This window comes from Leptinotarsa decemlineata, unplaced genomic scaffold (genome assembly GCF_025532065.1).
Source record: "Leptinotarsa decemlineata unplaced genomic scaffold, Ldec_3_MD MMD2_tig00000251_RagTag_RagTag, whole genome shotgun sequence".
Classification (NCBI taxonomy): domain Eukaryota; kingdom Metazoa; phylum Arthropoda; class Insecta; order Coleoptera; family Chrysomelidae; genus Leptinotarsa; species Leptinotarsa decemlineata.
The window spans coordinates 3343318-3366474 of record NW_027412547.1 but is presented as its reverse complement, the minus strand read 5'-3'; the positions used below and the strand labels follow the sequence as shown (position 1 = coordinate 3366474).

The 23157-nt window shown below is 37.8% G+C and overlaps 1 protein-coding gene across 1 annotated transcript; it reads right to left on the bottom strand.

The window, feature by feature from the left end:
• Positions 1 to 4560: 4560 nt before the first annotated feature.
• On the bottom strand, positions 4561 to 9072 carry LOC111516431 (uncharacterized). The gene is made up of 3 exons (XM_023172593.2): positions 8920 to 9072; positions 8253 to 8550; positions 4561 to 4703 (listed from the first exon to the last, which is right to left on the bottom strand). Exons 1-3 carry the CDS (start codon positions 8983 to 8985, stop codon positions 4669 to 4671), a joined length of 399 nt encoding a protein of 132 aa, XP_023028361.1. The 5' UTR covers positions 8986 to 9072; the 3' UTR covers positions 4561 to 4668.
• Positions 9073 to 23157: the final 14085 nt, after the last annotated feature.

The following is a 23157-nucleotide window of genomic DNA, read 5'->3' as shown; positions in this document are numbered from 1 at the left end:
TGGTGTAGTAATGAATATTACTGGAGTTTTTGCCCAACACCAAATCGTTATTTTTAACACCTCGACACGTGTTTCGATCACCAAGTGATCATCTTCAAGAGGAAGATTGAACTGGAAACTTTCCTAAGCTAACGCTATTTATGCTATACAGGTATACTATACAGGTACATCATACAGGTATACCACCCTAAATTAATTTTACAATTTGCCTTATCTATTATTTTACAATATGTCCTTATGTAGTGTAAAAATAACGATTTGGTGTTGGGAAAGAACTCCAGTAATATTTCTTATTCATAGACTCAATTCATTTCACCATCCCAAATTCGATGCTATCAGGATCTTCGATCATCTTGTTCGATTGATGACTCATTTATTTTGTAGAAATTCACATGTAATCTAGGATGAAAAAAATAACTTGTGTCAAATTTCTACTAACACTAGAATTGTTTTCGATGTTATCAGTCCCTTCTACTATCTTGTTCGATTGATGACATATTTATTTTGTAGAAATTTTTTGTACAACTGTCATTGAAAGTGGCATTTTTAATGGTTGTCGAGAACATTAAAAGATGATGTTCACAAAGTAGCGTGTTAAAAATATTTTCAACACTAGTGTTAGCAATAAACAAAACATAATTATTCAATTTTCAAGGAAATTTTATTATGAACAATAGATATAGATACAATTAAATTCTGTTGAATATGTATTGAATACATTAGTTACATTATTCTCATTATTTCTGAATATTAATACGAAAAGTACAATTAGAACAACTGGTGATATTCATAACTTGCGATGTTGAAGAACCTTGTAATTGTAATATATTTGAACTATCTTGAGTTGACAATTTCATGGGCATTATCATTTGATTTTTGAAGTGAAGAGGACGATGCTGTAACGCTAGAGCTAGCTGTTGGAATTATTCTTTCAGAAATAACCTTCTTATAAGAAATAGATTGATAGATGTAACCTTCAGCTACTGTTGTAGACTTCCATCCTTCGTACTTCTTAAAATCCGTTATATTTGCTCCTGAATCTGCTAGCAAAGAAGCAGAAGACCTTCTGAAACAGCGACCTGTACATTCCTTTGATTCCAAGAGGTTCAGAAACTCAGCAATGGTAGAGGGCATTTTCCCAAACGTGTTTATACCAACTGGGTTGGTACTGCATTTATAATTTGGGCATTTCAGAAAAAAACGTTGATGATTGATAACAGAAGGGCGTAATGCAACGTATTTATTAAAATGGTCAATGTTTTTTCCAACAATGCAAAAAGAACGACCTATTTTCGTTTTTGTATTTGGAATTTGAACAATCAATGATGTATCCATTGATTTAACGTCTTCTATTAATAAATGGCATAGCTCTTCATGCCGGCAGGTTCCATATATTCCGAAAATAGGAATATAGGGTTGTATGCAGCTTTGTTTCATGTTATAAATGTGCAACTAGAAAGGATTTTTGACTATTCCAACTAGGGAGTCAGCTGCGAGGACAAAAGGAACGTTCATAAAACAAAGTTACCTTTCATCAATGTTTCTCCATACAGGAATATTTTCGGAGGCTGAAATTTTGTATGTAGGTACGTTTTATATTGTAGATGTGAACATTTCGTTTACAACCAGTGGAACACTGGGTAAATTCCAACTGGGGCGCCAGCCACGGGGACAAAAGGAGCGTTCATAAAACAAAATTACCTTCTATTGCGGTTGCTGTATTTCTTGATATTGAAGGAGCATTTGACAATGCACTACCTAAATCTATAGGATTGTCTCTGGCTAGAAGGGGTATAGAATCGACCATAACTGGCTGGATCTATGCCATGCTAGTAAACAGAACTGCAACTACGACTCTTCAAGGCGAGGCTATCAGGTTCAGGGTCACCAGGGGCTGCCCTCAAGGTGGGGTACTATCTCCCCTTCTGTGGTCGCTCCTGATGCCCTGCTTAATGCCCTCGACAGATGAAAAGTTGATCTGCAAGCTTTTGCAGATGATCTTGTCATCCTGGCAAGGTTCACGTCGGGAAGGGGGAGCTTGTAATATCATCCAAAGCGCGTTGGACGTTGTTCACAGTTAGTGCCTGAGGGAACAGATGTCTGTCAACCCCAGCATAACTGTGTTAATTTCCTTCACCAAGAGAAGGAAATTGGACGATCTAACACCACTTTCCCTCAATGATGTGGTCATTCCATTTGGAACGAAGGTGAAATATCTTGGCATTGTCCTTGATAAAAGACTCACCTGGAACGATCACTTGGAAAAAGTTTTACACAAAGCCATACTGTCTCTATGGACATGTCGAAGGATTTGTGGTAAAACTTGGGGTTTAGGTCCTAAACAAATCCATTGGATTTATGTGATGATTGTCAGACCAATGATCACGTATGGTGCAATTGCTTGGTGGTCGAAGGCTTTACAGAAAACGGCCCAAGTGTAGCTCTCTGGCTCACAGAGACAGGCTTATCTGGCTATCAGTGGTGCCATCACTACTACACCGTCAGCGGCCATAGAGATCCTTCCAGATCTACCTCCTCTCCACATTTTTCTAGAAAGATGGACTGCATACAGACTTGTACACATTGCCAATTGCACAAATCAATTCAATGCAGAGTGCAACAGACTGTTGGTTGACATTGGAAGTCACAGCATTCTGGAAATGACCTCTGACTTTATGCCTCCAACTGTCAACTACGAACTGCCTTATAAAGTACTATTCCCGAGTAGAGAGGACTGGATTCTGCGGGAGAAGGAAATATTAAGAGCAGATAGTTGTTGGTTCACAGATGGATCAAAAACACCTTCCAGTTCTGGTGCAGGTGTTTTCAGTCGCAGACCCAGGACAAAGTTATCTACCTCCCTAGGAACTTATGCGACTGTATTTCAAGCGGAAATTTACGCTATTGAATTGTGTGCGGAGAGATTGGATAAATCCAACCTCACTCACAAGTCAATAAAAATATTCTCGGACAGTCAAGCGGCGTTGGAATCTCTTGGCTCCCACTGAGCAACATCTAAATTGGTAGCAAACTGCCAAAAAAGACTCTCCTCGATAGGAAGACTAAACAGATTGTCTCTGGTCTGGATTCCTGGCCATACTGTCCTGGAAGGCAATGAAGCTGCTGACTCTCTTGCAAAGGAGGGTGCTGCAAGCGGCTTCATTGGACCAGAACCTGTCATTGGCATCGCTTTGGCCTTTGCCAAACAAACACCTGGATGGCAAGAAGAGTTATGGACTTCTGGCAGAATCTTCCAGGATTGGCTCACTCCAAGGCGTTCATTCACCCTTCGAAGCTTGATTCCAAACAGTTGTTGGACTACAGTAGGCATGAACTACGATGTCTTACAGGCCTTCTTACAGGTCACTGTCATTTGAATCATCACATGCAGAGACTTGGACTGTCGGAAGACAGTGTGTGTCACCTCTGTTTGGAAAATGATGAAACTGCAGAGCATATACTTTGTGCCTGCCCCACTGGGGACCGAATCAGGTTCTTTGAGTTCGACAGATCCGTACTCTCACCATCAGACCTGAAAGACCACTCACCATACAAACTAATCGGCTTTGTTAAGAAGCTAGGTTTATTTGTCCGAGTGTGAATAGGTGTGAGCCACAATAAACCCTTATGGGTTGCAGTGGAGGGTCGAATAGACCCATTCACTTTAGACCTACCTACCTACCTTTTATCAATGTTTCTTCATACAGGAATATTTTCGGAGGCTGAAATTTTGTATGTAGGTACGTTTTATATTGAAGATGTGAACATATAGTTTACGACTGGTGGACACTGGGTAAATTCCAACTGGGGCGCCAGCCACGGGGACAAAAGGAGCGTTCATAAAACAAAGTTACCTTTTATCAATGTTTCTTCATACAGGAATATTTTCGGAGGCTGAAATTTTGTACGTAGGTACATTTTATATTATATTGAAGGTACATTTTACCAGTGGAACACTGGGTAAATTCCAACTGGGGCGCCAGTCACGGGGACAAAAGGAGCGTTCATAAAACAAAGTTACCTTTTATCAATGTTTCTTCATACAGGAATATTTTCGGAGGCTGAAATTTCGTACGTAGGTACATTTTATATTGAAGATGTGAACATTTCGTTTACAACCAGTGGAACACTGGGTAAATTCCAACTGGGGCGCCAGCCACGGGGACAAAAGGAGCGTTCATAAAACAAAGTTACCTTTTATCAATGTTTCTTCATACAGGAATATTTTCGGAGGCTGAAATTTTGTATGTAGGTACGTTTTATATTGAAGATGTGAACATTTCGTTTACAACCAGTGGAACACTGGGTAAATTCCAACTGGGGCGCCAGCCACGGGGACAAAAGGAGCGTTCATAAAACAAAGTTACCTTTTATCAATGTTTCTTCATACAGGAATATTTTCGGAGGCTGGAATTTTGTTTGTAGGTACGTTTCATATTGTAGATGTGAACATTTTGTTTACGACCAGTGAAACTGAGGCGCCAGCCGCGTTGATTGAAGTGGATTGAAGTTGATATGTTGGATTAATCGTAGGTTCAGATAAAACTAATTGCAAACTTTTTTATAAATTTTATTGTTTCTGTTCAATAAATTAATCCAAGATAATGTTGCTCATCTCATGCTCTCATACAACTTTTTGTTCATAATTACTCCAGTTCGTAAGTACACTTAATGGTATCCATAGGAGACTCCTTTTCCAAAACCTATAAATAAAAATAGAAAATTTGAGTAAATAATTTCCGAAGAAATTCATTCAAAAAATATTTCATTTTCATTGAAAAACAATAATTCAAATTGAGTTATCTTGATAAAATCATAAGAGAATTTGTTTCAATTTGAACTTTCTTTATAAATGATAATGATTATAAAAGTTTAATCAACTTTCTGAAATATTTAATTCCTAATAAAAATCAGTACAGTAATTGAATGTTGTTGAATAAACTTGAGCAGGATGAATTCCACTAAAATGAGTTTGTACTTAAAGGTTTTCTGGTTTTTGTAAACGTAACAACTGTGCCTGTACTGTGGAATAGACGTTAAGAACTAATTCATAATCATCATGAATTATTGAACCGAAACGTAACTACAATAAAACAAGATGGTGCGAAAGATCCCATACATCAAAACGATCTAACTACTTTGAAATATTCAATACGGAAAAATTTGAAATGTTAGCTATGTTTGATATTGACTACCGTTGATTAACTTCCAATCCAGAAGTGTCTCTTCAAGTTAAACAATGAATTTTTTGAATAATTTTTCAACTATATTCAGGAAATAGTTCAAAACGAGATGTTTCATATGTTTCAGGTGGAGGATTGAATATTTTCTATAATAAGTAAGATGAATTTAGAATGGTCACATTTCTTTAATTTTGTATTGTTTGGGCATATCTATTTCCTTTATATCTTGTTTCATATTCGAAGTTTTATGTTTTCAGCACAGATTCACTTTTGTAAAGTTTGCAAGGTGAGTGATAACAAGAATGATTTTAAATTTTCGTCGTGAGTTCGATCCCAACCTCGACCAGATATTTTTCTCAAGAGATTTTTATCTAGTTGAAGCTGGGATGATTCTGCAACGTTAACATGCATTTCAATGTTTTTGTAAAATTACTTTTGTGGATATTCGAGCTGAGGTGTCTATCTATTAGGTGTAACTGCTACGTATTTTATATCGTTTCGAGAATGTATACTACTTCTATATTTCTATTATGTTTGTCCAAGTTTGTCCAAGGTTAATTGGTAATATTTTTTAACAAAAAACAATTGAATTTGATTTTTAGATCAGTTTCTGTGCTGAAATTCAATTGAAATGTCATGCTCAGAGATATATTCTTCTGCAACTCTTATAATTACATATTATTTCGTATTTCACAGTTGAATGGGGGTATTTCAGAAGAGAAACTTTGTTTTGAGTGGGTTTTCCATTAACTGGATTCACTCTACTAGCGGTAACCCTCAAAAGTTCTGAAAGCTAAGAGTTAACGAGGATTGGCGTTAAGCCCCATTGCTTTCTTTACTTCTCAAGAAATGATTGAGTATCGAGCTCACATCCAGCAGAGATTTATTGTACCAGCCGACTACAGTACCGAACAGGAACATAACAGAAACACAACATCAAAACTGTTTTCGAACCCAACAAGAAGATTTAACAAAGTTTTGAAGACAAAAAGGATCCACTATCAGCAGCATACAGTGCACTTGTGGAAAGGTATACATCAGTCCCGCCAAAAGATCCATGACAAGACTGAAGGAGCACGTTATTGACAATTTACTGAGTCCAGGTACAGGTATCGTCACACCAGATTACCTGAATCAATATTACCATGCTTTACGTAATTTACCTACAGGTACAGGTATTAGCACACTAAACTACCTGAAGAGTTAACATAATTACGCGTTACGCGACACAGTCATCGGATATATTGACCCAGGATATTTAAACCTCTGAGGAAGGTAGCCACTCGCGAAAACGAAACGTCAAACCCGAAAAATGGTGATACTAAAAACTTTGGCTTCTAATGCCTCAACTATTTTGTCGACTACAGAATCGGTCAATATAACTGTCATATTACTCGTATTACTCAAATATATTTAGAACCATTTATCTGTTTGAAATCTGTGAGCCAAAAATGACAGCCTTCTGCAATTGTCCGGCTAAGATGTCTGCTTTAGTGCGGCAGGCCGGTTTGAATTCAAGATTCGAGAGTAGAGAGGGCATCATTCCACCAAGGACTCCAATAATCAGAACAATCATCTTGACACAGTGGTCTGGATAGAGTCTGCGGAGTTCGAAGAGAAAATCTCGATATTTTATCCATTTCTTCTCCTCTTTTTGGACGATATTCGTCTCGCTAGGAGCTGAAAACTCCACGACAAATATCGTCTTGCCCTGGTGGTCGTGAAGGACATCAATAGTTCCAATAATTCGGCAATTCTCGTTCCCCACAACGGATTCAATATCCCCCGGACCGTAGGGCAACACCGGTGTCTCGTTAATACCATAGGAGTGCCGTGGATGGTAATATAGCACTCTTAGGGCCGCGTTATGTCGATTGATATGGCCGAGACCGCATATGCTGGACATGTTGATAAAAAGTATATTAGCGTCTCGGACGCCTCGCGACAGGCCCTGCACTTTGTGTCAGGAACCTCTATACCCATCACGTGACTGCGGTAGACTAAGGTGTTGAAGACACCATCCTGGCAAGCCATGATGAACCCCTCAGTTTTCGACTTCAGCCCACTCGACCTGAGCAAAAGTCAGGCGCTTTGATAAGCCAAGGTCTCCAATGTTATTGAAGAAGACCCCATGCATTGGCTTCTGTGTTTCCACAGAAGTGGGGTTATCTCTGCGGCTTTCATATGAGCTTTTTGCTGAACGGGTTCCAACTCGGTGACAGAGTTGTTGTCACCTTGCTCAGCGTCGAGAACTTTACCGAGTTCATCAGCTGCTCGGGCAGCTGCCCTGAAGGAAAATGCTCCAATTCCTGCTCTCTTATGGTCACGGGCCATGCAGAGAAGGGGACCCGAACTCCTGACGACTTTACAGGCTGTATCCAGTACCATTCTGCCATGTAGACATTCCAAACTCAAAAGTCCACAGCCTCCCTGTTGTCGGGGGAAGTTCAACCGTGAAACGGACGATTCGAAATGCAAACTCCTAAAGAGATGCATCAATTTTTGGGTCTTTACGTTGAGTTGATACAGCTCCTCCCGAGTCCACTTCGCTACTCCAAACGAGTAGAATAAGATTGGAACGGCAAGCATATTTGTTGCAGCAACTTTGTTCTTCCCCGACAGTTCCGATGACCAGATCTGTCGAAGTTTGTGCTGATACTTGCCGCGAAGAGAGTTTTTCACTGCTGTCACCTCTTGTGAGTGGCGTTGTTCCAACCCGAGGTAAGTATACGTCTCTCCTGCAACCAGATGGTGTAGGATGCTTCCATCTACGAGCTGCATATTCTCTCCGTAGTCCCCGCATCGTCCTCTTTTGAGATGGATCATTACATTATTATCATTATTATTATTTCCATTTTCAGTTACCCTCAACTTTGAATAATTGTTCATTTCGTTAACGATTCTAAGAAACTATGACATTTCAGTGTCCAACTCATTTCGTTGAACTAGAGTTTGACACAATGTACTAATATTCTTCGCTTTTTCATATGCTGCTCAGATAAACGTTGAAGGTACCCATCTTGCCATAACTATGAGTGAAATCAATGATCTGTTACTCAAATATATTACCTAATCCAAGTCCTACAGGTGCTACACCATAAGCTATAGGAGCGGCTACTTTGGTTACAATAGGGGCGGCAACGGCTACTTTGCTAACAACAGCTGTCGGGTTCAAGGCGAGTAAATTGCTATTTTGGTAAGAGCTTGCTCCATGAGCAACAGCTACTGCTGGAGCAGCAACAGCCACGACTCCATGTCCGATTCCCAAACCATCTCCAAGTCCATATCCCCCATGTCCTCCATATCCTCCATATCCTCCACTGATGACTCCAGCTCTTGCAGCCGAGACGAGGGCGACAACAACGATCTTGAATAAATAAAAATTATTTTCTTGTTGTTGACCATTTTTCTCTTGTATCAGCAGTATTGAGTCACACCGTGATTTTCGAATAATAACTATGATAATTTACAAAATTGATAAGATAAAACTCGAAACAATTAATTTATGAAAGTGCAGCTCCAATAAATATATACGATATTCTGAACTTTCGGAGTTTGGGGGGAATGCAGAGTGAGGGGGCTTCAACGCGGTGAAGACTTGGAAGTGAAATATTAGAAGAAATATTTTTGAAAATTAACGACTGACATATGTTTACGAAATGATTGAATGAAATTTGCAAAAATACAACATGATATTTATTTCCATTGATTTTCTGTTTTCCAAATTTGAACTTACCAGTTTGAACATTTTGATTGGATAGTTAGTTGCTTCTACACTGTTGCTAGAATGATAATTGTCCATTTGATGGTCTATTTTATATCAAACCAGCCCCACTGAAACAAACGATTCAAAAGTAAAACATATTCGTTGGAACTAGAGCAATGTCCTATCACAATTGCCTCAAGGAGGGTAACTAAATTTTTAAATGCATTCCTCGACACTGCTTTCAAATGAAAAATAGTCTTTATTACACCGTTGAATGATTACGGGAGGTAATTTTAATCTGTACCCGGTGTTCACTTGACCGATATTTCATTTTTGTCGTTCCTGTCGGTTTACGCTAAAATTGTTATTCATTAGCAAACGAGATTATTGTGAAATAAATTACCAGTTTCAATTAGGGAATATGTATCTTTAAATATTCTTCTATCATCTACAGTTTGTTTTCCGGTTGATATAATAATATTTTTCAAACGCTAATTTATTCAGAAATATGATATTTCTACTCTAAACGTGTCGCTCTTGAACAAATAAATTTTTTAATGGCAGCAATATTCGAATGTGGTGTGTCTGATACAAAATTAATTTCAATTTGATTTTTGGTTTCTACTAATTTGGACGAACCGTTTAAAAGTTATCACGATAATGTTAACGTGACGTAACGCACTAGTGGCAGAGTTTATGTTATAATACCGATTGAAATTTTTTCAAAAACTACACCTCACGATTTGATCTCCACAAACTTTATTTGAAAAATATACAGGGTGGGGCACCGAAAACGAAACAGATCGAATGTTTCACGTATAGTCAGAGGGCATACTTGAAGACTGGCTATAAATAAAATCATTTAAAGAACAATTCGTTCAGGCCAGTTTCAACACCCTACACAGTAGGTTAATGTACTGACACCTATCAGAAAACACTGACGCCCTCGGATATAATCCAACTCCTTTCGGGGTATTAGCCATGGGAGTAGTTGTTTTCTGATCGGATATACCTACTGTGTAGGTATATCCGAGACTGGCTTGAACGTTTAACGTTCATTTCTTTAGATTTGTTTACTGCCAGTCTTCAAGTATGCCCACTGACTATACGTGAAAGATTTCTTTCCTTATACGAGGAATTGGGCAAATTTCGGATATGCAGTTGGTTACCTCGTTCACAGACAGATGGCGCGACGACAAACCTGTTGTTTGTTGTAGTCTTCAGCTTAGTTCGAGGAATGCTACTCTGACGGAATTCGATTTTCAATTATCGGAAATCATCGACTTTATGTTGATGATATACACTACCTTGTACTGACGAGTGGCCAAACAGCCCGAAACCGGTCTGCAAGTATGTTCCAATAATTGAAAATCTATTGCGGCAGTTATGTATCGCCAACAGCATATGCAGGAATAACTTCAGTGAAGAATCCTGCACTGACACCTGTCGGATATATTCCAACGCTCTTCGTGGCATTAGCCAGGGGAGTAGTTGTTTTCTGATAGGTGTGGCCTGAACGAATTGTTCTTTTAGATGATCAGATCGAATGTCTTCAAAACACTGTGTTCTGAAAAAAAATTAAAAACACGTCGATTTGTAATCCAAGGGGAACATCTTCCTATCATAACCTCAACTGTCATACCTCTTCTCCCACCCTTCGGTGACTATCACCCAAACAATTTGAATAGGGAAAATAGTAAGTGTGACACATCGTTGAAAAGGTAATTTCATGAGGAATTCAGCCATGTCAATTTTAGCTTACTAACTTTCGATTTTGGCGCCTTTCTTCGGAAAAAAAAACGGTTCCGTATTCCAAATTATGATACTTCATTCGCAAGCTTATTTGACTTAAATTCGGTGACAATACATTATGGAGTTTTTCTAGGGGAAAAACAAGATGGCGGCTTCACAATGGCGGACAAGGTTTGCAATTATGGTCCGATTTGATTCAAAATTGATAAGTGGTGGTTTTTAGGGTCGGAAATTATGAATTGTTTTTCAATGCAAAAAATCAAGATGGTGGCTCCAACATGTCGGACAAAATTTGTAATTATGGTTCGATTTAACCCGACACCGGAAACAAATTCTTCAAAACACATCTGTTATGAACATAATGCAAAAACACGTCAATTTTAAATCCAATGGGGACAAATCTAATCGTTACCTCAACTGTCAAACTTCTCTCCCCACCCCTAGTTTACTCATACAATTTGATTAGGGTAAGTACTAAGGGTGAAACAGCATTGAAAAGGTAATTCCATAAGGAATTCAGACATGTGAGTGTTCGTTAACTTTTCATTTTGGCGCTCTATCGCAGGAAAAACAACTGTTTCGTTTTTCAATTCACATTTTATTTGAAAGGTAATGTGAACAATTCACGAAGAAATAACGAAAATTGGAAAAATTACATAATCCAATCATCGCAAACTACTTTAATTCACAGTAAATGCTCAAAGTGTTCGCCATGAACCGTTTTCGGTGCCCCACCCTGTATATCAAAACATGTTTCGCTAACACAGTAGCTTGATCAAGTGATTTGAATACTTCAAGTTGTTTCTTACACTGATATTTATATACTACGGGTAGCCATAATTGAGACTACCTCCAAAAAATTACTTAAACCTCTACCTATGGTACCTGTTCAATGGGGAATATTCCTCAATTTGGGTTATTACAGCAAATGCAACTTTGAACAAAATAAAGTTGAGTTTGATTCATGAGTTTTTTCAAATTCACTTCGAAAAGTATTCAAATTGATGTTTCAAATGTTCGGTTTTAATTTTTGAAGAGATTTGTTTCTAATTCACATAATGAAAACAGGTGGCAAAGCCCAAAGCGATACCAATGACAGGTTTTGGTCCAATGAAGCCGCCTTGCAGCACCCTCCTTTGCAGCTTCATTGCCTTCCAGGCCAGTATGGCCAGGAATCCAGACCAGAGACAATATGTTTAGTCTTCCTATTGAGGAGAGTTTTTTTTTGGCAGTTTGTTACCAATTTGGACGTTGCTCGGTGGGATCCAAGAGCTTCCAACGCCGCTTGACTGTCCGAGAATATTTTTATTGACTTGTGAGTGAGGTTGGATTTATCCAATCTTTCCGCACACAATTCAATAGCGTGAATTTCCGCTTGAAATACAGTCGCGAACTTCCTAGGCAGGTAAATAACTCTGTCCTGGGTCTGCGACTGAAAACACCTGCACCAAAACCGGAAGGTGTTTTTGATCCATCTGCAAATCAACAACTATATTTCCTTCTTCCGCAGGATCCAGTCCTCTCTATTCGGGAATAGTACATTATAAGGCAGTTCGTAGTTGACAGTTGGATGCATAAAGTCAGAGGTCATTTCCAGAATGCTTTGACTTTCAATGTCAACCAGCAGTCTGTTGCACTCTGTATTGAATTGATTTGTGCAATTGGCAATGTGCACAAGCCTATATGCAGTCTATCTAGCCTCTCTTTTCAGGAAAACGTGGAGAGGAGGTAGATCTAGAAGGATCTCCATGGCCGCTAGAGCTTCGCTTGGGCCGTTTTCTGTAAAGCCTTCGGCCACCAAGCAATTGCACCATACGTGATCATTGGTCTGACAATCATCACATAAATCAAATGGATTTGTTTGGGACCTAAACCCCAAGTTTCACCACAAATCCTTCGACATGTCCATAGAGACAGTCTGGCTTTGTGTAAAACTTTTTCCAAGTGAGCGTTCCAGGTGTGTCTTTTATCAAGGACAATGCCAAGATATTTCACCTCCGTTCCAAATGGAATGACCACACCATTGAGGGAAAGTGGCGTTAGATCTTTCAATTTCCTTCTCTTGGTGAAGTGGATTAATATAGTTTTGCTGAGGTTGACAGACATCTGCTTCCTCAGGCACCAACTGAGAACAACGTCCAACGCGCTTTGGAGGATATTATAAGCTACCCTTCCCGACGTGGACCTTTCCAGGATAACAAGGTGATCTACATGAGCTTGCAGATGAAGTTTTCTTCTGTCGAGGGCATCAAGCAGGCTATCCACCAAGAGCGACCACAGTAGGGGAGGTAGTACCCCACCTTGAGGACAGCCCCTGATGACCTTGAACCTGATGGCCTCGCCTTGAAGAATCGTAGTTGCAGTTCTGTTTACTAGCATGGCATAGATCTAGCCAGTTATGCTCAATAGGTACTCACCTATACAATATTGAATAGCATTAGCAGAAAAAAACTGAAACGGTCAGAATGAAATACATTGGTTATCCTACTAATCCTACTCTTAATAATATTATAAATGCGTAGAGTTTGTGAGGATGGATGAATGTAATGTATTTATTTACAGCTCAACGTATTCAAATGTAAGTTGGTATATAAATATATCATGACCTGAAATAACTCATAGGGTATATTCCCAGCGGGGAACAGCTAGTATTGTATAAGTGGGTACCTATTGATTGACTGACACTCTTATATTAACGTACATCCGAGCCTACTGAACCTAGAATCTTGAAATATGGCAGTAATTCATATTTTTACTAAAATATGCCAACAGAACTAAGTAATGAATGGCTTCGTGAATCGAATTATGTTAACTACGAAGAAATTCGCAAAACAAACACAACCGTCAACGACGTCTGCCTTCACGCGTTTGCCCGCGTTCGGGTCGCGTTCTCGGCTATGGCGCTTCCTTGCTTAGACCGCCCCTCTACCTCCGCGCATCGTCCTCCGTCGTCTCACAGTAGACGCGACGCGTAGTGGCTTACTGCATTGCGACAAGTTAACCTTATCGTAATAATTTTTAAACGATTCATTCAAATTACTCAATGTAAAAGACACATTTTATTTATATTAAGTACCTAAAAAGACAATTGTATCAATTTTTATAAGAATTTGACAGATATTCTAAAATGTGCATATTGGAGACACGAACATCACTTGCAGCCTTGATAGCCTGGAACATCGAAGAATGGTTGGAAATTTGTCTCTCTTTTATAGATACTTTCCCAGAAAGGGTTCAAGTGACTTAGCAGATTTGATTCCATATCAGAAATACGCGACTGTCTGTGGCTGCTCATCGTTTTGAGGTTCAACTCAGTACACCTCGAACTTCACTGTTCAAGAACTCTTTCGTTTGGAGAACTGCGTTCATGTGAAATAAACTTCCTGAGAATGTTTTCTCGAATGGATTTCATCTGCAGCGATTCAAATCCAATGTGAATCGCTACTTTCGCACAGGCACCGCTCGTAGAGCGCCTGAAGGATTTTCCAGTAGTGCTTGTTTTGTCCTTAAAAAATTACTCCAATGTAAAGAGTGAATTATTTGAAACATTTCAATGGATTTGTTTTAGGTGTCTAGGTGGTTTCGTCACGGTCAGATATTTTACACTGGGTGAAAGTAGAACTGGAGCATTTGAAATGAATGTCCAAGACGTCCGCCTTCCATATATCACACAATCATTAAAAATGCCTTCAATGTGGTAATATCGCTTTAGCTGTTTTCATGAATATGGCGTCTTTAATGCGGGTATGAGTCTAGATAAATATACTCGCGGACAGGACTCAGAACGAATGGAATACTGTGAGTCGGATTGTTGCAACAATTTTTCTCTCGAAATCTGTATGGGTGACAAGAAAACGGTTTTCACCATATTGATCTACCTAAGATTCTATAACAGTTGTGTAATTTTCATGAACGCACATCTTCTGGTTCCAATTCTACAAGGTGTTTTAAGAAGTGAGTCTGATTGTTGCAACAATTTTTCTCTCGAAATCTGTATGGGTGACAAGAAAACGGTTTTCACTATATTGATCTATCCAAGATTCTATAACAGTTATGTAATTTTCATGAACGCACATCTCCTGGTTCCAATTCTACAAGGTGTTTTAAAAAGTGAGTCTGATTGTTGCAACAATTTTTCTCTCGAAATCTGTATGGGTGACAAGAAAACGGTTTTCACTATATTGATCTATCCAAGATTCTATAACAGTTGTGTAATTTTCATGAACGCACATCTCCTGGTTCCAATTCTACAAGGTGTTTTAAAAAGTTAGTCGGATTATTGCAACAATTTTTTTCTCGAAATCTGTATGGGTGACCAGAAAACGGTTTTCACTGTGTTTATATATCCAAGATTGTATGAGGGTTGTGTGATTTTCATGAATGCACATCTTTTGGTTCCAATTCCACAAGGAATCTCAAAAAATGAGTCTGATTGTTTCAACATTTTTGTTTTCGAAATCTGTTCGGTTGACATAAAAATTGTTATCACTACATCAATCTACCTAAGATCCCATAAGAGTTGTGCGATTTTAATGCACACACATCATCTGGTTTCAATTCCACAAGGGGTTTTAAAAAGTGAGTCTGATTGTTGCAACAATTTTTCTCTCGAAATCTGTATGGGTGACAAGAAAACGGTTTTCACTATATTGATCTACCCAAGATTCTATAACAGTTGTGTAATTTTCATGAACGCACATTTCCTGGTTCCAATTCTACAAGGTGTTTTAAAAAGTGAGTCTGATTGTTGCAACAATTTTTTTTTCGAAATCTGTATGGGTGACAAGAAAACAGTTTTCACTTTATCGATCTACCCAAGATTCTATAAGAGTTGTGTGATTTTCATGAATACAAGGAATCTCAAAAATGAGTCTGATTGTTTCAACAATTTCTTTTTCGAAATCTGTTTAGATGACAAGAAAATTGTCATCACCAAGTTAATATTCTCAAGAAACTATAGAAGTTGTGTAATTTTGATGGACGCACATCATCTGATATCATTTCTATATGGGTTATTGGAAAGTAAGTCTAATATTTACAATTTTATTATTCCCTAAATCTGTATTGTTGATGAGAAAACGATTATCGACGTGTAATACTAGTCAACAATGTTTTTGTAGTGTATCCTCAGTGAACATGAATTTCCACAAAATAAACAAGTCGTCAATCAAAGAAGCGAAATTCAAAACATTCACCTCTCCTAACGTCAACACCGAGTAGCTTCTACATTTTGTTAGATTCTTCTTTGCAAGGCACTCAAAGTACGCCATGGTATTAGCCAGGGAATTAGTTATTTTTTGGCAGGCTTTTGCGAAATAGTACTGTGAGAGAATGTTGGGACGGATGAAATAATTATTTCCTTAGTAAGATTGTATCTCTCCTCCACACAGTCATCAATCTCATTTTGATTTCTGTAAAAGTTTCACTTGGGGGATGCTTTTTTTCAGCTTGGAATTTTGTTATTGAGATGTGATCGTTAATATTTCACTGTAGTTGAAATAGATCCTGTTTCAGAGGATGGTTTCATGTATGTGGTCGAGCTTCAATGAAATCTGGGCACATTTCCAAAAAATTCGATCTATCCTGCATTAATATGGAGTAACGATCCGAAACCAAGTGAGTGTTCAATCGATTGATTTCAGCGAGGTTGTGTAGATGGTCAAACGAAGAAACTCTCACAAATGAACAGTTCACAAAACGAAACACGTGTTTCACTCTAAAAGAGCTCAAGCGTGTTCAAACTGACTAAATTCGACCTAATTAGTAACCTTCATATGACCTTCTACGTACCCAATGGGAGGCTGCTGACTCCCTTGCAAAGAAAGGTGCTGCAAGCAGCTTCATAGGACCAGAACCTATCACCTAACCTAACCTAACCTAACCTAAAAGTAGGAATGTACAACGATGTCTAACAGGCCTTCTCACAGGTAACTGTGCATAGACTCAGATTGTCGGATGACAGTGTATGTCGCCTATGTTTGGTAAATGATGAAACAGCAGAGCACATACGTTTGACCTAACCTAACTTAACCTAACCCAATTAATGATAATTATACCTGAATTCAGACACAAACTGATGGAAAAAATTTAAAAATTGTTTTAAAGATTTGACAAGCTCATCAAAGGGTTGTGTAATAAACTAATTACCAATTTCGACATTAGAAAACAAACTCAATCTGGAAAAAAAATTCGGTTTCATTTGGTCATTCAGTGAATTTAAAGATTTCTTGAACCTATTAATTTCCAAACATCCCGAAAAACTTTCTTTTTAAAAGGTTACACATCATGGTTGTAATTGAACTCGTGTCCTTCTGCTAAAAGATGATTTGCAAATGGGGAATGGGTATTTACATTCAAGAAACAGTTCCTTTTCTTTTTTGAAAAAAGGTTCTTACTGTTTCGCCAACATAAACATGTTTCGTATGTTGGGTTTTAATTTTTGAAGGGATTTGTTTCTAATTCACATATTGGCAACAGCGCCTATGTCAAGTTGAAATAATTTATACGTACCTAGATATTCTACTTAAAAAAAGGAAAAATATCTTAAAAATCAACAATGAGGCAAAATATAAATTACAGAAGTTCAGATACAGAAGTACAGCGAGGACACCCTGTAAATGTATTGTAATTCACGGATTTGGCGGAAACAAGTACAAAAGAGTGGGACATTTAAATTTCAATATTTGTACACCAAATTTTGTTTAATTTCGAAAAACATATAACCGATATAGGTTATAAATGAATGTCAGATGAAATCAAATTGATATCTGTTATGAAAAATTGGAAAAGACATAATAAACTAATTGTAATTATTTAGGAATGATGAAAAATTCAAAAATTATTGTTGTGAACCATTTCCTTAGATACGGACATCAAGTGATGCTTTTGATACATATTTGTATTTAGACATAAGTGAGGTTAACTATTTCTATACATAATTGTAAGTAAAATGTATCTAAATTTAAGAACAAATGTTAAAATCATAGAATGGATAATTTTTCTGATATTGAAGTTGAAAATTTGTAGTTATGAAAATTGAGGGGTAACTATGGAAAAGAGATTTTCAACTTTTTTGTCAACAAGCGAATTCTTCTCAAGACAACGAAGGGGAACTCCACGTGAATTTTCTGTCTCCAGAAATTACTGTTTCAATTCCAGGACTAATTTATATTGACGTTGATTTGTATTAGTTGCTTAGATAAAATGACTTTCTGAAAGCCGAGTGTCAAAGATTATTAAAGAAATCGATCATTCATCCTGATTTCAATCAGATAGAAAGTCTTCTAAAACGCCAAATTTCATGAATAGTTCTTCATTTAACATACTCACACTTTACATTTAGATATACATAAAAATCGTACTTACTAACAAAAATAGCAATTGAAAAAATATATTCCTCATTTAACGAAAATATATCAATACAAAATTCTGAAAAATTTGGCGCATATCTGATCATTGCATAAAATTTCGAGATGATGACACGCATATTGAAAAATCCTTATCTTCTCACTGAATTATACAAATCAAGATTTTGAGGTATACCAGCAGAATTTTTATTGCTGGATTATTATTCCAAAGACATAATAAATCACGTAAATGGCTGTAGTAATTACATTTTTCAAGTTGCTCTGATTGTAATCTTTGTTGATGTGACAATTCACTGAAAGTGCAGTCACAGATATGTTTCAATATGGCATTGACCCAGAAGTACCCCAGAACTACAATAGTTACTCCAGAATTGTATTTGGTATAAAAAGTGAACTGTTTCCTTTTAAGTTCATCAGTTGATCAGTTTCATCCTAGAAACGAAGTAACCACAGATTAAACATGTTCAAATTCGTAAGTAATAGTATTTCTATAAGAATAAAACGATAGAAATTTTCAATTGAAAAAAGTGTTGAATGATCGAATAACATGTAAAGTAAACGATTTTACGAAGTATGTTCTGTTGGATATATAGTACCAACAGAGTTTTTACATGGGTCCCAAAATGGGTTTCAAAAAACAATCACTTTAAAAAATATAGGAAACGCTATCAATAGAATATATCCATTCAAATGATAGAAAAAATAACATATCAAAAATAATATGAAACAGAAATTTAGTGAAAAACTTAACTAAAATTATACATATAGTAAGATCAATTTTGAATGAAACGAATAATCTCTTTTTTGAACTGTTTGAACGTTAGAAAAAATATATCTACACTAGGAATATTATTAATACTTCTAGATACAGTAGTTATGGGAGAATGAAAACGATGCAGTGTATTGGAAACCGGAATACGAAATGTGCTACAGAATCTAGATGAAATACGCAGCACACTGAATAGCATTTGAGACAATAGAGGCGAGCAATCTATCTGTACATGTATTATTTTATATGCAAAACACATATCTCGGCTTTGACTGAATGTTTATAGAGATATCATTTGGAACTCGTCCAACAATAGGTAGGTAGGTAGGTCTGAAGTGAGTGGGTCTATTCGACCCTCCATCGCAACCCATAAGGGTTTATTGAGGCTCACGCCTATTCACACTCGGCCAAATAAACCCAGCTTCTTAACGAAGCCGAATGGTTTGTATGGTGAGTGGTCTTTCAGGTCAGATGGTGAGAGTGCGGATCTGCCGAATTCAAAGAACCTGATCCGGTCCCCAGCGGGGCAGGCACAAAGTATATGCTCTGCAGTTTCATCATTCTCCAGACAGAGGCGACACACACTGTCTTTCGACAGTCCAAGTCTCTGCAGTCTTCCTATCGAGGAGAGTCTTTTTTGGCAGTTTGCTACCAATTCAGACGTTGCTCGGTGGAAGCCAAGAGCTTCCAACGCCGCTTGACTATTCGAAAATATTTTTATTGCCTTGTGAGTGAGGTTGGATTTATCCAATCTCTCCGCACACAATTCAATAGCGTAAATTTCCGCTTGAAATACAGTCGCATAAGTTCCTAGGCAGGTAGATAACTCTGTCGTCCTAGGTCTGCGACTGAAAACACCTGCACCAGAACCGGAAGGTGTTTTTGATCAATCTGTGAACCAACAACTATCTGCTCTTAATATTTCCTTCTCCCGCAGGATTCAGTCCTCTCTACTCGAGAATAGTACTTTATAAGGCAGTTCGTAGTTGAGAGTTGGAGGCATAAAGTCAGAGGTCATTTCCAGAATGCTGTGACTTCCAATGTCAACCAACAGTCTGTTGCACTCTGCATTGAATTGATTTGTGCTGTGCAATTGGCAATGTGCACAAGTCTGTATGCAGTCCATCTAGCCTCTCTTTCCAGAAAAATGTAGAGAGGAGGTAGATCTAGAAGGATCTCCATGGCCGCTGACGGTGTGGTACTGATGGCACCACTGATAGCCAGACAAGCCTGTCTCTGTAAGCCAGAGAGCTTCGCTTGGGCCGTTTTCTGTAAAGCCTTCGGTCACCAAGCAATTGCACCATACGTGATCTTCGGTCTGACAATCATCACATAAATCTAATGGATTTGTTCGGGACCTAAACCCCAAGTTTTACCACAAATCCTTCGACATGTCCATAGAGACAGTCTGGCTTTGTGTAAAACTTTTTCTAAGTGAGCGTTCCGGGTGAGTCTTTTATCAAGGACAATGCCAAGATATTTCACCTCCGTTTCAAATGGAATGACCACCCCATTGAGGGAAAGCGGCGTTAGATCGTCCAATTTCCGTCTCTTGGTGAAGGGGATTAACACAGTTTACCTGGGGTTGACAGACATCTGCTCCCTCAGGCACCAACTGTGAACAACGTCCAACGCGGTTTGGAGAATATTACAAGCTCCCTTTCCCAACGTCGACCTTGCCAGGATGACAAGGTCATCTGCATAAGCTTGCAGATCAACTTTTCTTCTGTCGAGGGTATCAAGCAGACTATCCACCAGGAGCGACCACAAAAGAGAGGATAGTTCCCCACCTTGAGGGCAGCCCCTGGTGACCCTGAACCTGATAGCCTCGCCTTGAAGAGTCGTAGTTGCAGTTCTGTTTACTAGCATGGCATAGATCCAGCCAGTTATAGTCGATTCTATACCATTTCTAGCCAGAGACAATCCTAAAGATTTAGGTAGTGCAACAATAAGTCATAGCTATGAACCCTCTCAGGATAAGCCACATGTTGTTTGCAATATGCATATTTCAAAAAAATGTTTTGAACATTTTTCTAATGTTTCATGTGAGACGGATTCCAAATGACACTGCAGTACTCTAATTTACTCCTGATCAGTGTTAAGAAAACTGTTTTCCAAGAATGAAAGGTCTTAAATTCCTTACAGTTGCGTATTAAGAAACCCAGACTCCGTGAATTTTTGATCGAACAAAACCCCCAAATCATTTTATTCCGTGATTCTTGTTAAACTTTCACCATCTAGTACATAGTTGAATGTTACCGGTTATATTTTACGTGTGAATGTCATTATTTCACATTTATTTGTGTTTTAGTACAATTTATTACGAATACACCAATTAGTCAAAGAATATATGTCCTCCTGCAATGTGAAACAGTCTGCTTCATCTTGCACTTTACGATATATTTTCATGTCATCTGCAAATAGCAATTCATGAGAAGTGATATCATGGACAATGCCATTTATGAATAGTATTAATAATAACGGTCCAAGATTAGACCCTTGTGGGACACCCGAACTCGCTACAAAGTTAGATGGATTGGCAGTATAAAAACATTTTCATCTGTTTCACAACCATGAAGATTTATTTCTCTGCATGATATTTCTCTATTGACGTTTTCTTCTTTCTCAGGTAGCAACCATGACATTATTGTTTGTCACGGCTCATGCCGGAATCCTGAGTAGTCCAGTTGCATATCATGCACCTTTAGTTGCAGCTCCAGTAGCCCATGTAGCTCCCGTTGCAATCAAGGCTGCCGTCCCAGTAGCAACTTCCTATCAGAGCACTGTACAGGTAAGACTAATGACCGCTAATGGTGAAGTCTCAAATTATTGAGAAATTTGGAATGTTTTATTGAGCACATTGAGCAGAGATACATGCGTATGAAAAAACAAATATGTAGCTACACAGTAGGTTCTGATAAATAATTGCCTGAGAGTTGATACTCCGAAGCCAGTCTGTAGGTGACAACTACTAAATTGATTTCTCAGATCAGATATTTCAGATATACGACGTTCTCCAAACGAAATAGTTCTTAAAAAGTGAAGTTTAAGGTGTACTGCGTTGAACCTCGAAACGATGAGCAGTCACAGTCCGTCGCGTATTTCTGATATGTAGCGCTCTTGGTGGAGTCAAATGTGCCAAGTCACTTGAATACTTTCCGTGAAAGTATACAGGGCCGTGTTAGGAATCACACGTTAAAAGGTAAGACCTCGTTAATCCTTTGCTCGCACAAGTTTCGACTTCTGAGGATTGTCGTTCGTAGGGGTGCGACAGCTGGTTAACGGAAAAACAGATTTCAAACAGATTTTTAAACAGATTCAAATTCGTTTCTGAACATGGGGATCTCGTAAACGATAAGAGATAGAGTATCGGTTAAATTGTGGCAAAGTTGTGTATTTTAGAGACCTATTCAATGATGTGAAGAAATCGAATATAGCTCTTTTGGTTCTGGGGATATACAGGAAAAACAAAAAAATCCCAAATAATTTTTTTGGCTATATCTTCTTCATTCGCAGACATATTGAAAATCAGTCCACATTTTGCTATTGGCAGTTGACGTGGGCTCTCAGAATATATCCATCAATCTTTTATACAGGGTGTCATCTGTATTTTCGTACGGACCTGTATTTTCTGTTGTAGCTTTTGGATTGTGGACGTTCACTTTATACTGGGAGATTAAATTAAATTTGAATAAAAACATAATAGCAACTTTCACGTCTCTCTATGTATCGTAGAGTTTTTCTAGAGTTTTTTTCATTTTTAGGTACCTATTCGTATTTTTTCCATTGCTCTGAGCGTTTTCTACAATGAATTTCGAATAAGAAAACCTTTTATGATTATTTGAAACATATCTACATCAAAAATATACTATGTGTTGTAATAAGTAAAAAAAGAAATGATAGCAATAATAACATCCGAAACGAACACTATAATTATAATGAAAATTGATATGAAGTAATTTATATAGGTACCCAAAAAATGATTGGCGCAATAAATGTTCGAATTGGAGTCCTTCCATTTCTAGACATTTTTAAACTCAGTTTTTCATATTATTTATTGCCCTTAACACACATATTTGCTGCATTGTTGCGAAATCATTCAAAAACCTCAATCTCGAGTCTTCAACATTTTCTATCTCTCTGCCAGCGTGATTCCTTTTTTTCAATGTCCCCCATAGAAAATGGCCCAAAATAGTAAGATCTGGTGATCTTGCAGACCAACTTATTGTCCCATTATTTGTCTCGAAATGAAAGGACTCCAATTCGAACATTTATTGCACAATTAATTTTTTTGTGTATATAAATTATTATTTATTATTTCATATTATTTCATTTCAATTTTCATTATAATTATAGTGTTCGTTTCGGATGTTATTATTG

Coding starts and splice junctions, on each gene's coding strand:
- LOC111516431 (XM_023172593.2), bottom strand. CDS start 8,985: ATGGACAATTATCATTCTAGCAACAGTGTAGAAGCAACTAACTATCCA. Junction 8,551..8,919: donor CAATCAAAATGTTCAAACTG/GTAAGTTCAAAT, acceptor TATTTATTCAAG/ATCGTTGTTGTCGCCCTCGT. Junction 4,704..8,252: donor ACCTGTAGGACTTGGATTAG/GTAATATATTTG, acceptor TTTTATTTATAG/GTTTTGGAAAAGGAGTCTCC.